This window comes from Suillus subaureus (genome assembly GCF_016647635.1).
Source record: "Suillus subaureus strain MN1 chromosome Unknown BJ212scaffold_3, whole genome shotgun sequence".
In the NCBI taxonomy this organism is placed as follows: Eukaryota; Fungi; Basidiomycota; class Agaricomycetes; order Boletales; family Suillaceae; genus Suillus; species Suillus subaureus.
In genome coordinates, this window is record NW_024538559.1 from 1,565,076 (window position 1) to 1,580,450 (window position 15,375).

A 15,375-nucleotide genomic window follows, 5' to 3' on the forward strand; every position below is an offset into this window, starting at 1 on the left:
AAACTAACAAACCAGAGCTGTAAGTCTCTCTCGTGCTTGGGGCGTGTGAGTGCACAATGACAACAAGTATACGGTCTAGGTTGTCCTCTGAGATTGCAACCACAGCTCCAGTGTGATCTAAGCGTGAACGCGATACTGTGGGTACCCATAACCTTAGTCGATCTCGAGCCAGACAGTGTGGTCTCAGGACTGAAGTTGATGGGGTTAGCATAGGTTTGTAGGGACGCAGCTGTGCTACTGTGGTCGTTGGAACAATTGGTGGAGTGTTGAGGAAATGGGGGTTCTAGTCCCACCAAGCATCATGGAACTTGCAGAGTTGATCGCCCCAGTTCCAGTTGTCTGCCTCGACAACCAGCTCATCAGAGCTCAGGTTCTGATTGATGATGAGGGTATTAAGGGGTGTGGCTGATAGGTCGGCATCAATGAGGAACTTTGAGAGGTCGCCAGGAAGGATAATGGGTGGAAGGAGGAAACGATGAGGGGGAAAGATGCCTCTAGAGGGGCCATCTGCAGGGTTGTTGGCACTGGCAACATAGGACAGATGGAATGAAGTTCCCCTCCCAACTGAGTCAAGGAGTTGATGGATTCGACATAAGATGAGGTTAGTGGCCCAATTCCTGCTGCGACCGTTCTTCCAGCCATCGACAATTCCCTGATTGTCGCAGAACACGTGATAGTGGTTGGAGGAATGCGCTTCGTGGCTGTTAAGGATGGTGTGGATGAGGAGCTCAAATCCCACGCATTCAGCCCATCCAATGTCTCGCTGGCTGTCAAGCATTGACCACCCTGGATGCAGGGTCCAGGCATGCCAGTACCCATCGAGAGTAATTGCAACTCCGACAGATGTGCTGGCATCGGAGAATGCACAAATGTCAATGAGAGAGGAGGGTTGTGAGATTGAGCAATGGACGTGTGATTGTGCGAGCTTGGCTCGCCACCAGTCAAGGTCATCATTGAGGTGGCAAACGGAGTGGTGTGGCATGAAAGGATGATTGGTGCAGATTCCGAGCATGGTTTCCAATGTGGTGAGGTAAGTGCATCCTGCTGGGACCACCAGGCAGGAATGAAGTAGTTTGCCATAGAGCCATTGGACCTCAAGGAGAACATGCATGGGCTTCAATTGCCATTCTGCGATGGCTGCAGAGTACTTATTCTTCTTTGCCAACAATAATTCAACCAAAAGTTTGATGAGGTTCCAGACCAGGCCCAGGTATAACGCCACGAAGGCGAAGACTGAATCCTTGGTCGGTTCCCAAGGGATACCCAATGGTAAGGAGGCGCAATCAATGTCTGCAAAGGCGAATGCAAATTCTGTGTCAATGTCAGCCCGCAAGGAGGATTGTGATAGGTCACGAAGCGGGAACCTACAATCTTCGGCATGGACTTCGAAGCTGTCATCCTCAAACACCTTGCCTTTGTGCCACAACCGCCCTCCCATTTGCGTTCGTCCTCCAATGTCCAGGAGAGTATGTACAGCGCTCCTGTGTGCATTGTAGTTGAGGAGATGTTCTCGTTGAATGCAAAAAAAGATGTGGTTGTCCACCCATTTGGCGAGTGGACCCAGACCTGCAGCTCATAGTAAGTCAACACCAGCATCTGCGATGTGGCCATAGGCACCTGCAGAGGGTCCCATGCCAAAGGTGACACATGTGTCGATGCAAAAGTCTCCATCTGGGAGACAGACCACTGCAGCTGCCCATTGCGAGGCATGCAAAGGAATGGTATAATATGCTTCTGCCACATCGTGTGTGGCCACTTGGGACCCTGGTGGGAGTGATCGTATGATGGTGCAGATGGTGTCAAACATGCCCCAAGTGCATGGGAAATCATCGGAGTTAATGCTTGAGTTGATTGACCTGTTGGGATAGATTGTAGAAGGGACCAGGGGGAAGGAAACATTCTGTATGATGCGAAACTTGCCCAGCTTCCCTGGTTTGGGTATAATGGAGATGGGAGAGGACTGAAAGGGACCCAGAAGATGTAGTAGATCGTCGTGCGTGAAGGGACCAATATAACGTCCTGTGGTAAGTTCATGGTCCAAGATAGTCTCAAAGGCGAACCGAAAGGTGATGAGCGAGGGGCTATTAGGTGGGGATTGAGTATGACGAATGCTGGGGATGTTGATGTTGAAACCTGACTGAAGTCCTGCTGGTAAAGTTGGATAGATGTCGATAAGGTTATGAGCACGAAATTGACTCTCCCATATTGTGTGATTATATGGGGTGACCGGCTGGTGTTGCCTGCACTTGAGAACAAGCTTGGGCTCCATGAGATGTGGCCAAGCATCCTGAACACACATGTTGGTCATTGTGCTGTCGACTGGAGCAGCTTCGTGTGCGCTGCCAGTCGACGCATAGTGGTTTGTCTGAACCTTGCAAAAGGAGAGCTTTGTTGGAGCGAGTGGCAACAGCTGGGAAGTTGTTGTCCCACAGACATTCGGCAGTGCACTCGATGAAACTGTGTCCATGACACCCCAGGCAGACTGCGCACACAGCTGGGGCACGATGGCCATGTACACTGTCTTGAAAACCCGATTGGTGTGCAGGTGCCTGAGAGTTTCTCACTCCACTACTCTTCTTATTGGTTCCAGGAGAAGCTGAGCAACACCGAGGTTGTGGGGACATGGACCGCCTTGAACATCTCGAATGCTTGTGGGAGGGTTGTTCACCCTGCCCACTTCGAGAACTATTGCCTTGGATCTGAATCTGATGGTAAACGGCCATGAGATTAGAATGCAGGTGACTGCAATCGCAAATTGATAAACGCCAACGCAACCACAAGATTTCGAAACAGCACACACAATAATGCATAAGGCAAACGCACGAGACAGAAGGTAACACCAATGTAGAGAATTATCAATGACATTGATAATCGCGATGAGTTAAAATGAAGAAAAACAATCAGTGATGGGTTGCTTCGAAATGGCTACAAATTACATACCTGGGGGTTTGGCCTCGGGTTGTCTGAGCGGATGAGAGATGACTGATAAACTCGCTCAAAGGTGCATGCTAGGGCCATCTTGTCAATGACCAAGATGTCCCATGCTCCTTTGGCCAAAGTGATGGCGCTGTGCCACGCACAATGTTGTTCTTCTTGGAACAAGAGAATGGCCTTCTGAGCCAACATATCGCGGGAGTTCCAATAGCGATGAACCATGATAGCTCCCCAAAACTGCGCTAACATTAAAACTCTTTGCTGAGCCCAATCTCGATCTTCTAGCGCTGCTACTATGTGTGGTACCGCTTGAGAGAAATCAGCTGGTGCTAGGTTACGATCTGGAATGACTCTTGAGGCGGGTTTTGATGACGCCGCGTTGATCCAGACTGTGGAACCATCCTCGCCCTTGGTAGGTACCATACTGTTGTCATCTCGGGTGCAATAATTGATCATTGCATCCTTGAGACCGTGATTGGTCCAATAGTATAGTTCGACATAATGACCCTTGTCCAACTTTCTCAAGGCGAACTTGGAAACTAAAGCTTCTTCGTCATTGACGAGTGGACATGGTCACACTGGAATTGGCAAATGCTTGAAACAATTTTTCTTTCTCTCGTCTGCTCTCATTGTGGCTTCCTCAAGTTCAAGTACAGCCTTCTGCCACTCTGCTTCTTCTTCAGCTAAGCGGCGCCTCTCAGCATTCAAATGTTCATCTTCTACGACTTGTTGATGCCATTGTAGACACAAATCTTCGTTGGTCGTTATCCAGATGTTGCGGAGAGTCTCTGCTGCTTGAGCTTCCGTGACATTGGCATTGACCATGCTGGTGCAGCTGACTCTATACCGTTCGGTCATAAAGTCTGGGCATACTAAAAAACTTGGATCAGAATGTAACCTGTCCATGTTATATTACTGAATATTAAGCTTTCCACTTATTGCGGTCTGCTGCTACTGCTTTTAAAGGCAGAATCAACTAGAAGATTGAAACACCAGTTATGACGCTGGAGGCTGGGTGACGGGGAGAAGAAGGAAGGCGTGCACATTTCCTACCCGAAATGGCATAGACTACGTTCTAACCACGTGCTCGTTCCTCGCACTTAGGGAGAACACGACTAGTCTCCCGCCAGTTCAATTTTAAGCAATCAGGCCCAGGCTTAGAACCTGAACTGTGTAGCTGCCGGCCTCGAGTAGATAAGGACACTCTCGGCGTTCGACCAGTTCAACACAATCTTCAAAATCTGGAGAAATGTCCGAATCATTATATTCGTCTTGTGCGGAAGTCCTCTCCGTGTGCCAGGCTGCAAAAGATGACCTTGCTGCTCTCCTCGATCCCAATACCGGATTTGCGCCTAGACTACGACAATTGTGTCGCGACCAGTGTGTATCAAATGTCTTCTCAGTGGAGCGCACCTCACCAGTTACCAGAATCACAGAGGCAGAGAATAGCGCGTCTTCTGATGTCTCTCAGGAGGAACTCGACGTCTTACGCATGGAGGCCAACACGTGGGGCCTTCTCCAGGCTGTAATGCCGTGAGTGAACGCGTCTTGCTACTGGTTCTTAACTCAAGTCGACTGCAGTGCCCGCAAAACTGAACCAGAACCACACATCCATCCCCGCACATTACTCGTCAAAAACCCTTACACACCCACATCAACACTAGCACAAGCAATCATGCATTCGTCGGTGCTGCTAACAGAACTCGTCGTAGTGCGAGAATGGCTTCATGAAACTGCACCACAGCCGCAACATCCAGAAGCCACCACGGGATACTGGAAGTTTACGAAACATAATGTTATGCAGGCTCTACGTACGGGCTCGGGAATCAGAGAGGGTCTGGTAAAAGAGCTAGATCCTGATGCTATGAATAGAGGTGATGGTCGATCATTAGCAGCTGATGACGCCGTGAGCCAAATAATCATCCGTCGAACACTGACTGACATGCAATCATTCGCAGGGATCTGAGAAAAGCTTGGCACAAGCGCTTTATTCATTTGTTCGTGCTGGCAGATTGGACGAGGCAGTTGAATTATGCAGAAAAGCACATCAGCCATGGAGAGCTGCAAGCATCCGCGGTTCGCTATTGTTTCAGTGGCGAGCTATTGGTAAGTCAGGCTCTAGGTATCATCCACACACCTTTCTGATCTGCTGACAGCAAACGAGCAACGGGATGACGACGGCATCGATGACGCCGAGGACGCCGAAGGGTGGCAGGGAAATCCACGTCGAAAACTATGGAAATCAACATGCGCAAGAGCAGCTCTGAATGTGCGCTGTCCAATCATCTTCGCACTAACTTGTTAACGTGTCCTTCAAAGCCCAACCTCCCAGATCCAGAGCGCATTCTCTATGCAGCTCTTGCACCCTGCCCGCAAACATTCAGCGTCCTCAAGTCTGCATGTCGAACATGGGAAGACCATCTGTGGGCGCAGATCAGCATCCTATGCGAGGAGAAACAGACCGCAGAGACGATTAAATTAGGTGGCGGTTTCTGGGACGGAGGCTTGGCGGTATTAGAAAATATGCCTTCGCTGCCATCCCGAGAAGAAGATGCAGCAGAGGAAGAAGAGTGGGAGAAAGAAGCGACATCTACGTTGGAAACACTAGGTAGCGTTCACGTGGAGGACGGGTACGGCCTACATACATGTATCTATTTTCTGTGTGTTGACCGTTCAGTCAGTCCCACCGCAGACCATGCATTCCACGTCTCTCAGCTGGCCATCATCCTCGATCGGACAAGTTCATTGCTAGAAACCTTTGCAGCTGGACTCAGGGATGGAAACTTCGATCCCGAATCATCAGAGTAAGCCGAACAATGTGCGTTCGACATTCTCTAATGAAGCAGCAGGTACCCCACGATGACACGTTTCTTCGCCCACCTCTGCCTTTATTTACGGATGATCGACATTCCAGCTCCGCCGCTCGCGACCCAAGTTATTCTCGAGGCTTATCTACAAGTGTTGGAAGTGAGAGTTCGTCCTTAGTCTTTTTTTCCCGCACTGATCTCCCTGCTAGGCTGCAGGCCAGCGGGAGTTGATCGCCATGTATGCTGGCGCACTAGGAGACAATGCAGTAGAGCGATATGCGATGTTCTTGACTTCGCTTGAACTGACTGCCGACGTCAACGAACGTCGATTAGCATTGACTCGTGCACGAGAACATGGTCTAAATGTCCACAGGGTGGCAGTCGTCACTGCTGAGCGAACAATCGATAGAGCGTTCGAGGTTGGAATGACTTGCATCTCACGGAACTATGGGCTGAACAGTACTTGCAGCTTCTGCCCCAAATGAAGGGGCCGCTCCCTTCTGTCATTGCGTTGCAGGCCACTCCTTCCGATATCGAGCTCCTCCTACTTCGTTCCATAGAGTGGACGACGTTCGAGGATGGAACGTATGACACTGCACTGGAACAAGCCACCGTTATTTTACGGTACTTCCTAGGCAAGCTTTTTATCGAGGTTCTACTATCATGGCTTAATCCACGACTTCAGGTGCCGGGAGGGTATCACTTGCAAAGAACCTTGTGGAGATGCTTCCGCGTGAACTCGCCTCCATCGATCAACCTGAGGAACGAGCCACAGAATACCTTCACTACAGACAATTCTTCACGATCTGGGACAGTCTTGACCGGGTCGTCGAGTGCCAGAGTCTAGAGGTATCGATAATGAACCGGGACACCAGGGCCGCTTGGTTAAGCGACTACAAGGGGCTTATGGACCAGGCCTACGATGCCGTAGTGAAGCTGCTCACCTCGGATTGGATGATGCCGAACGAGACAGGAGATCGGCGTTCCCGCGAGTTAACTCGGATTCGGCAGATATATGTCCCCGAGCTTATACTGCGGCTGCATGTGATGCTCTACGCCTCTCGAGAGCATGTCCCAGAGTAAGCATGTCTTCATATGCAGTGCCTGCAGATCTAACACATCTTGGAAAGGAATCTGAAGCGCGCATTGGAACTTGCCAACATTGTTGCGGATTCGAGGTACAAGCTGTATGATGATTTCTTGCATCTCGATGGCCGAAGGCTTGGGGAGTACCTTGATGCTGTGCGCCGGGCGACGATAGCTGGGTTGGAAGAGGGTGGATCGGATCCTTTCAAGATTATTCTATCGTAATCTCACATTTTCTCCATAGTTGCTCACTAATGTTATGTGATGCTCTTGCTGTAATTACGACCTTGTTGATGGGCTACAAGGTTTTGGCTCGTCCCCTTCTACTCGTATAGAAAGGATGATCGATGGTCTTTGGTTCTATACGATGCAAAGACTCAGATTCATCAAAGAAGAGTTGCACACAAGTCTGTAGGGGTGACTGTACCAGACGAAGGCAATGACGAAACATACAGAAAGCAACGCATGAGAGCAAGTATAGCAGGCTCGTATCCATATACTATAGGTGTGAATGATGTACAACAATGCATGAGAAAGAAATAACCAAAGTATCGTACAGACGTGATTTAGGTAACTGAGGTCTAGGTAGGACAACCGGGAAATGAAAGCAATCGGGGTCACAGGATACAGTAATATAGCAAACGAGCCTCAAACTAGCTAGACACCTATGTGAACAAATACAATCTGCTGTTCCAGTGGAATATTATTGCGCCGCAATTTCTTCACGGCCTTGTGCAATGCCATCGCAGCCCGCGTGCAGTCCAATCTCCCTGAATCATCCACCATCTTGTCGTAAAAGGCAGACACAACCTGCCGTGCAACCTCGTCGTCGACAGACCACATAGAGCCAATCACACTGCGAAATCCAGAGAATTGCATAGCCGCCGCGAGATGGATCGACTCGTCGGGACTCGTTTCACCGCCCACAGTAGTGTGGCAAGCCGATAAGAATGCGAATTCCGGATGCTGCCAGTTGGATCGGATGATGTCCTTGATCATCAACGGCCCATCGCGCATTGCGAAAGAAGATTCAAATGGTCGTTGTCGATTTGGCGTGCCGTGGCAGGCTAGGTGAAGCCACTGGTTGTGGGTTAGTGCATCAAGGACACCCTGTACTGTTGCGTCGCTGTCCTCGAGCGACGTAAAGGACGTCACGATGGGCACGAGATGCTGAGCTATGGCGGCTAATTCAGGAGCGACGCATCGCAGTTCCTTCCCTCTGTCTGGCTTTCCTTGACCAATTCCAACAAAATATTGAGTAGATGCATATCGAGAGACGCGCTGTCTCGCACGAACAAGTGTCGCCAAAGTGGGGGTATAAGAGGAGATGTAAATCTCTGACAAGTTGTCTCTCTCCCTCTCATAGGGTCCTGCTGCATGTAGAGGAAGCAAAGTAAATTCAGCAGTGGGACACCACCAGATACGCGAGCCAGGGCGAACATTCGACTTCCTGAGGGCTTGGACCACGGGGTCAACGATATGATGCCAAAGCTTGCGGAGGATGCCCACAAGCTTGTTCTGATGATCGGAAGAACCAAATTGCTCTGCGACGGAGTGAAAATCGGAGGACAATTCGGAGACTTGAGCCCGCGTGATACCAATCGAAACGTGGACAGGATTTTGGTCAATCAGGACAATCAAGGCGTCGCAGCCGTACTGACTAGCATTGACGATAATGACAGGTCCTTCTTCAGCGGCCTTCTGTAGGTTGGAGAACAAGGGAGGCAGGAGAAATCGAGAAGAGTCAGGGAGCATGCGGATGCGGGAGACGACACCATTCCACTGGATGACCAGTTGTCGGATTTGTGGGGACTGGTCTTCAGTAGACTGGTCGAATGCGCTACGAAGGCTGAAGCTCAGCTGCTCGAACCCTTCCGCCAAGACTCCGCCGGTATCACCGGGCAAGGAGAATCCATCGAACGGCGAGCTTAAGCGTGCCAGCTGGGACCAGAATACTGCGCGGCCCTGCTCCACCAATTCCACAGCAGTTGTCGGCGCGCCATGTCGAACGCTGCACGAGAAAGCGTCCACAGCAAGCGAAGCCGTAGCCATCCTCAGGACATCAAAATGACGTGACGAAGACGACAAAAGAGTGACATGCTGATCCAGGAATTTCAATGCAGTTTGATATGCAAGCAATGCAGAACTATGGTTTGTCTCTTCAGCGGCAGCAGCCCATGACTTGGCAGCAGTAAGATCCGCACGAGAGACTGCATAAGATATGGATGGGAGTTGCAAGAACAGACTAAATGTTTCATCAAGGTCAGACGAGACGGCCCGCTGCCTGAATCTGTCTCGAAGGCCGTTGGCGAGATTGTTGAGAGACTGTGATCGATCAGAATGACCAGGGGGACGAAGGAGTAATGCAGCCCGATCCAGCTCGATGGACTCATCAAGGTCAGACGAGACGCCCCGCTGCCTGAATCTGTCTCGAAGGCTGACAGCGAGATTGTTGAGAGACATTGATCGATCAGAATGACCGGGGGGACGAAGGAGTAGTGCAGCCCGATCCAGCTCGATGGACTCATCGAGGTCAGATGGGACGCCCCGCTGCCTGAATCTGTCTCCAAGGCTGGCAGCGAGATTGTTGAGAGACATTGATCGATCAGAATGACCGGGGGGACGAAGGAGTAGTGCAGCCCGAAGGAGCTCGATGGACTCATCGAGGTCAGACGGGACGCCCCGCTGCCTGAATCTGTCTCCAAGGCTGGCAGAGAGATTGCTGAGAGACACTGATCGATCAGAATGACCGGGGGGACGAAGGAGTAATGCAGCCCGAAGGAGCTCGATGGACTCATCGAGGTCAGATGGGACGCCCCGCTGCCTGAATCTGTCTCGAAGGATGGCAGCGAGATTGTTGAGAGAGAGTGATCGATCAGAATGACCGGGGGGACGAAGGAGAAGTGCAGCCCGAAGGAGCTCGATGGACTCATCGAGGTCAGACGGGACGCCCCGCTGCCTGAATCTGTCTCGAAGGATGGCAGCGAGATTGTTGAGAGAGAGTGATCGATCAGAATGACCGGGGGGACGAAGGAGAAGTGCAGCCCGAAGGAGCTCGATGGACTCATCGAGGTCAGACGAGACGCCCCGCTGCCTGAATCTGTCTCCAAGGCTGGCAGCGAGATTGTTGAGAGACACTGATCGATCAGAATGACCGGGGGGATGAAGGAGAAGTGCAGCCCGATGGAGCTCGATGGACTCATCGAGGTCAGATGGGACGCCCCGCTGCCTGAATCTGTCTCGAAGGCTGGCAGCGAGATTGTTGAGAGAGAGTGATCGATCAGAATGACCGGGGGGACGAAGGAGTAGTGCAGCCCGAAGGAGCTCGATGGACTCATCGAGGTCAGATGGGACGCCCCGCTGCCTGAATCTGTCTCCAAGGCTGGCAGCGAGATTGTTGAGAGACACTGATCGATCAGAATGACCGGGTGGACGAAGGAGTAGTGCAGCCCGATGTAGCTCGATGGACTCATCAAGGTCAGCCAGGACGCCCCGCTGCCTGAATCTGTCTCTAAGGCTGGCAGCGAGATTGTTGAGAGACTGTGATCGATCAGAATGACCGGGGGGACGAAGGAGTAGTGCAGCCCGATCCAGCTCGATGGACTCATCAAGGTCAGACGGGACGCTCCGCTGCCTGAATCTACCTAGAAGGCTGTTGGCGAGATTGTTGAGAAACCCCGATCGAAGACAATGGCCGAGGGGACATCTCTTCAAGGCCGCTCGACGCCTTCCCACATCGTCTGCCATGCTATGATATCACAATTAAGTTATGCGAGGACTGTCGGGAGAACAGGGTGGATGAAGCCAAACAGTACAAGTGGGCGAAGACGACGAAAACTGTTGGGTTATCCGCCTTTCATCAGCACAACGTCCGGGCAGATAAGTTTGAATCGCGATGCACACGCACATTAGTAGAAATCCGCGCAATCAAGTAGTAGAGGCCTTTGAGAGTAACGTTTGAGGTTGAAAACAAACATGCCTGCAGCCTGCAGCGCGTCTATGGCGTGTGCACGAGGGGAAATGAAATGCCGAGCACTAGTCAATTACGAGAGGTTCCAACCATCCTCTGCGGTCGATAGCTGCCAACCAAGCACAGTATCCAGGCAAATCGGGAGCTCTGCGTCAGACGTCTGTCAATACGCAAATCAAAGCGTCATAGGCTTGGGACTGGCTTGTGCAACACGGGGAGCATGGTTTAATCATGATTCAGAAGTTTACACTTTTGGGGGAGAACGCTATAATAAGTGTTTAACGTTTAGCCTGGCGACTGACGTTGGCCTGTTTCTGCAGTCTTCTTCATCAGACTTTACCAAGGAGTTGGACTCCTACTTGGAAGGTGCCGCTCAATTTTTAAATGTCGTCAAGCTGCCTATGATAGTCTGAAGGACCCATCCCCCAAGCTCCCGTCATGTAGACTAATTAAAGTTCGTGCTCTTGCATTCCCTCCCAAGCCTTCATGACAACTCCTTATGCGAGCCTCTAGCACCCCTCCCATCCCTCATCAGGAAATCGTGAGTTTACTTAATCCTTACTTATTTCGACCTTTTCCCGCTTATTTACAATCAACCTACTTTTTTTCTGAAATTTGACAACTGCTTCAAAATTGAGTATTCCAATATGTTTGTTGGGCCTGAGAGACATCTTTCATTGCATAAGACTAACAATTAGTGACTAGTATGGAGCTTGAGTGACATATTAATGCTGATGATTTTCTTTCTTAAATGTTCTCTTGAGGTACCATCTTGCAAATTGAGAGTCCAATAATTTAATAGCACACATTTATGATGATTGCCAACAGATCCTGATAGTTCAGTTGGGACCAGATAGTGATTTAAGAATAATAAGTAGATCCATTTGAAATAAGTGGGAAAGGTTCAAAATAAGTAAGGATTAAGTAAACTCATGATTTCCTGATGCTCCAACCCTTCCTCTGATACCTCCAGCGCGCTGCCCTCATCTTATTGATTCTTCCCTGCCCCTCTCTTGCCACCACATGCATCTACACTGAAGACAATAGTCGAAGACATCAATGCATCTCCTGTCACATTGCACATCCACCTGCAAGTCAATGACACATGAACTGGAGTGCAGTGCCATGACTTATGCAATGGGTGCATAAGCTACTGATGCTGAGAAGAGAAGAGAGTCAGGTCTTCCATGACCAACTCAACCATGTTTCAAGAGAATTGGTTCATCTCTTCAATGTCGTTCTTAAACTCCACCTGACCCTCAGTTGTTTGTAGGCGACCTTCAAAGCCAGACCCTCTTTGCTTGATACTGTCTTGAGAACCAGTCCCCACACAAGCTTTCAGATGAAGAAATTGCTGGATCGCTCTTTGGCACCAACTCAGACATGACTGCTATAGTGATCATGTGTGCTGTCATAACTTCTGCATGTTATCCCAAGGCACAGGAGAAAGTGCAGGAGCAACTGGATATCATTGTTGGTCTTGACAGAGGTATGTCAAGGCTCATCTTAGTGAATGAACCTCAACCTGGTTGTTATAGCTCCCATATTCAACTATATTTCCCTTCCACAGATCGCAGTGTTCATGTTGAAGTGTCTTCACTGGAGACCTGTACCAACATTTGAATTTGCTCACTATGCTTTGGCTGATCTTGTTTATGTGCATTTCTCAGTGCTCTGGTTTGATTTTCCAATTTGTATGGCTGCTTGAGCAGAAACCTACAGAATAATATGCTGAACACACTTTGACAGGGCAATCCCACATGACCCAGTGTTTACCTCAAACCCAACAAGTTCAACCCTGAGGCCTGAGAGATGGCTTAACAGGAAAGGCAAAATTTGCAACAACATCAAGTTCACTTCATATGGCTTTGGACACAGGTGTAGCCTCACCTGATATTGGACCAAGTAGAACTTTGCTGAAACACAACCTTCAGAATCTGCCCCAGGTGGCACATAGCATTCAGTCTTCATCAACATCACACTCCTCCTGTACTTGTTCACGATCACTTGGGACCCAGAGAACTGGGTTGATGAGATGGGCTTTGTGAATGGTGTGATTTTGCACCCCACACCATTCACTGCACACTTTCAGCCACAGTTTGGGTATGAGCCATCATTGAGGGATGTGATGGCTCAGTATGGGGAGGGGTTGTAGGATCTTGAGCATGAAGTAGTGACTTGTGCATGAGCTTGGGAAGTGCTGAGGTTTGTACTATTGACAAGCAGCATCAGGTTGTTTTTGGAATATTGAACTTCAACATCACTGCTCAAGACCTCAAACTAGTGCACATGTGGCTGCATTGAGACTCATCTACATGTCGACTTCATGCAACTTACATATGCACCACCCAAATCTCAATTAACCCAAAGTACCATCTACCAGCAGACCAATTTTATGGCTGCTAGCAGGATTCTTGCATGTGCACCACTTTTGTTACTTGCACAGATTCTCCTACAGATGTCTTGTTTTGTCGACTGCTTCCCTTCTCCAGTACTTCTCAACATGTACAACACCTGACCTCCCCAGCACATTGGCAGAAATGCAGCCAACTTCAGCCAAATGCATTGGGACAACTCTTGGAGGTGCTGCTCAAATTTTAAATGTCATAGTCAAGTTACCTCCTTGACACCCACTTCATCTACATCCACATAGGCTAAAATTCGAAATTATAAACCTCATTGCACTGGCAGAGTATCCTCGTTGTAAATGGGACATGTTGAAATGTTCTCATTTAGATAAGATTTGGAAGGACTAGGACTACCAAGAGATGTGATAGTACATATAAGTCAATCAGTTGCGGAATATTGTCTTCCGGCATGCAGATCACATGTTCATTGCAGATGGGCCATCTTGAAGGCCACCTTGTGATACAGGATCAGCTGTTATAGTTTCCGAACTGGTCAAGGCCCGCGCCAAGCCCACTGGGCCAATGGTAGCCCAATTGAGATCTAAGTTTGATTTACACAACCACAAGGCTTGTACATGTGGACAACAGGCCGAATCATGTTGTATCATAGTGTACCAGCTGACAATGTCTCTCCATCATTGCCTTTGCTTTATCATGCAATTATCATACAAGGATACTCAGAACTTGAGGTATCAAGCAGGAGTGGACAGAGGTGTTTTTGACATTCAACCAGCTCAATCACCTTTGGAAATGTCTGAATCCTTGTACTCGTCATGGGCCAAAGCATTCCAGACTTGACAGTAAACCTTGCTGCTCTTCTCACTCCCAATGCAGGATTCATGACCATGCTATGATAATTGTCACAACCAGTCAATGTTAAATATTGCACCTACCCACACCAAAATAACAGGGGCAGAGAGTGGGGTGTCCTTGGATGAATTCAATGCCTTGTGGATGGAGGCAGATATGTGTATAGGACCTTCCGCAGGATAAAAATCCCATGAGTGAACTTGGCCTGGCTGGATCTTTTCTTAGGGAGATTTGGTGCACACAAAACCGAACCAGAACCACATGATGTCCATCTCCATGCACTATCTTGTGTGCACTTGCTGTAACACTCAGTAATACAGCAATCCTGTATTCATCTATACTCCTCACAGAACAAGAGTGGCTGCATGAAGCTGCCCCTTCCCCCAACTGCAAACCCAGGTGCCACAATATTAGGCAGAAGTTTACAAAACATATCATTGTGCGGGTTCTGGCAAAGGAGTTGGATCCTGACATCATGGACAGAGGATGGTCGGTTAATGATTGGTAGTCAATGACACAGTGAGTCCAATAGTAGCCTACAGAAGCATTCACTGCAGTATGCTGGTGGATTGGATGAAGCAGCAGAAAAGCGAGTTGCTATTGTTTCAGTAGCAAGCCATTGGGTAAGTCAAGCCTTGGGTATCATTCACACATCTCTGAGTCTCATTTGTCAACAGCAAACAAGAAATGAGATGACAACAGGATCCATGATCTGGAGATGGCAGGGAAAGTCACGTCGAAACCTGTGAAAATGACATGTGCCCGAGCTGCCTTGAATTGGCCCCAAGTGGATATCGATCAACCCTGGATGTCATCATTTAACTGTTTGTGTATCATGTGGGACTGTTTTTTCTGCCATTGCATTGCAAGCGGTATGGAGCTCCCACATACTATTACTCTGTTCGATAGAGTGGATGACAGTGCTCGAACGGCACTGTCATTTTGCGGTGTTCTACTATAATGCTTGGCACCAAGAGGGTCTCACTCACTTGTGGACAGCCTCCATTGAAGAAGAAGTTGTATCATATTTAGCTTATCCCACGCAGTCTGTACATCTCCGAGTCGGCTTCGGTGTGGTGCTCTCGGACAGGAAAATGCAGACCGCATCGGAGCTTTCTAGCACCTACCAAACCTTTTCGCCAACTCGAGATGACTCTCTGAGTGCCTTAATTAATGCCATGTGCACCAAGTGGATCAATGATCTCATCATAACCCCGCCTTCATGAACATCCGCGCGTTGCGCTGGCTTCTTTTATATCCCTTTCATCTTCTTCTTGCACTGACAGCGGAAGAATGTACTGCACACGCTCGCAACGCGCCCGTGCCTATCGGGTTCTAAATTTTTGGCAGACCGGTTATG

General features: G+C 49.3%; 4 protein-coding genes across 4 annotated transcripts; 2 read left to right on the forward strand and 2 right to left on the reverse strand.

Annotated features, from left to right (window-relative positions):
- Positions 1–3,093: 3,093 nt before the first annotated feature.
- BJ212DRAFT_1225407 (uncharacterized protein) lies at positions 3,094–3,819 on the reverse strand (the record flags this gene model as incomplete). Its single annotated transcript, XM_041329445.1, has 2 exons — positions 3,094–3,473; positions 3,537–3,819. Coding segments are annotated over 2 exons (663 nt in total), but the record flags the coding sequence as incomplete, so codon positions are not given.
- Positions 3,820–4,044: 225 nt separating this feature from the next.
- Positions 4,045–7,536, forward strand: BJ212DRAFT_1322485 (107-domain-containing protein). The gene is given in 15 exon segments (XM_041334465.1): positions 4,045–4,314; positions 4,363–4,467; positions 4,516–4,840; positions 4,893–5,040; positions 5,091–5,203; positions 5,254–5,564; positions 5,616–5,738; positions 5,784–5,901; positions 5,951–6,160; positions 6,211–6,376; positions 6,427–6,723; positions 6,843–6,849; positions 6,869–7,141; positions 7,325–7,420; positions 7,485–7,536. 13 exon segments carry the CDS (start codon positions 4,184–4,186, stop codon positions 7,050–7,052), a joined length of 2,238 nt encoding a protein of 745 aa, XP_041198523.1. The 5' UTR covers positions 4,045–4,183; the 3' UTR covers positions 7,053–7,141; positions 7,325–7,420; positions 7,485–7,536.
- Positions 7,537–7,549: 13 nt separating this feature from the next.
- Positions 7,550–10,574, reverse strand: BJ212DRAFT_1295884 (CHAT domain-containing protein; the record flags this gene model as incomplete). The annotated part of the gene is made up of 2 exons (XM_041332370.1): positions 7,550–7,597; positions 7,638–10,574. The coding sequence occupies 2 exons, from the start codon at positions 10,572–10,574 to the stop codon at positions 7,550–7,552; spliced, it is 2,985 nt and encodes a 994-aa protein (XP_041198524.1).
- Positions 10,575–12,102: 1,528 nt separating this feature from the next.
- BJ212DRAFT_1261491 (uncharacterized protein) lies at positions 12,103–12,952 on the forward strand (the record flags this gene model as incomplete). The annotated part of the gene is made up of 3 exons (XM_041330179.1): positions 12,103–12,389; positions 12,547–12,677; positions 12,762–12,952. Coding segments are annotated over 3 exons (609 nt in total), but the record flags the coding sequence as incomplete, so codon positions are not given.
- Between the last annotated feature and the right edge of the window lie 2,423 nt (positions 12,953–15,375).

Excerpts from the sequence above, each read along its gene's own strand:
- BJ212DRAFT_1322485 (XM_041334465.1), top strand. The coding sequence starts at position 4,184 with ATGTCCGAATCATTATATTCGTCTTGTGCGGAAGTCCTCTCCGTGTGC. Across the intron at positions 4,315-4,362 it reads CGACAATTGTGTCGCGACCA|AATCACAGAGGCAGAGAATA; the intron begins GTGTGTATCAAA and ends ACCAGTTACCAG. Across the intron at positions 6,161-6,210 it reads CAATCGATAGAGCGTTCGAG|CTTCTGCCCCAAATGAAGGG; the intron begins GTTGGAATGACT and ends CAGTACTTGCAG.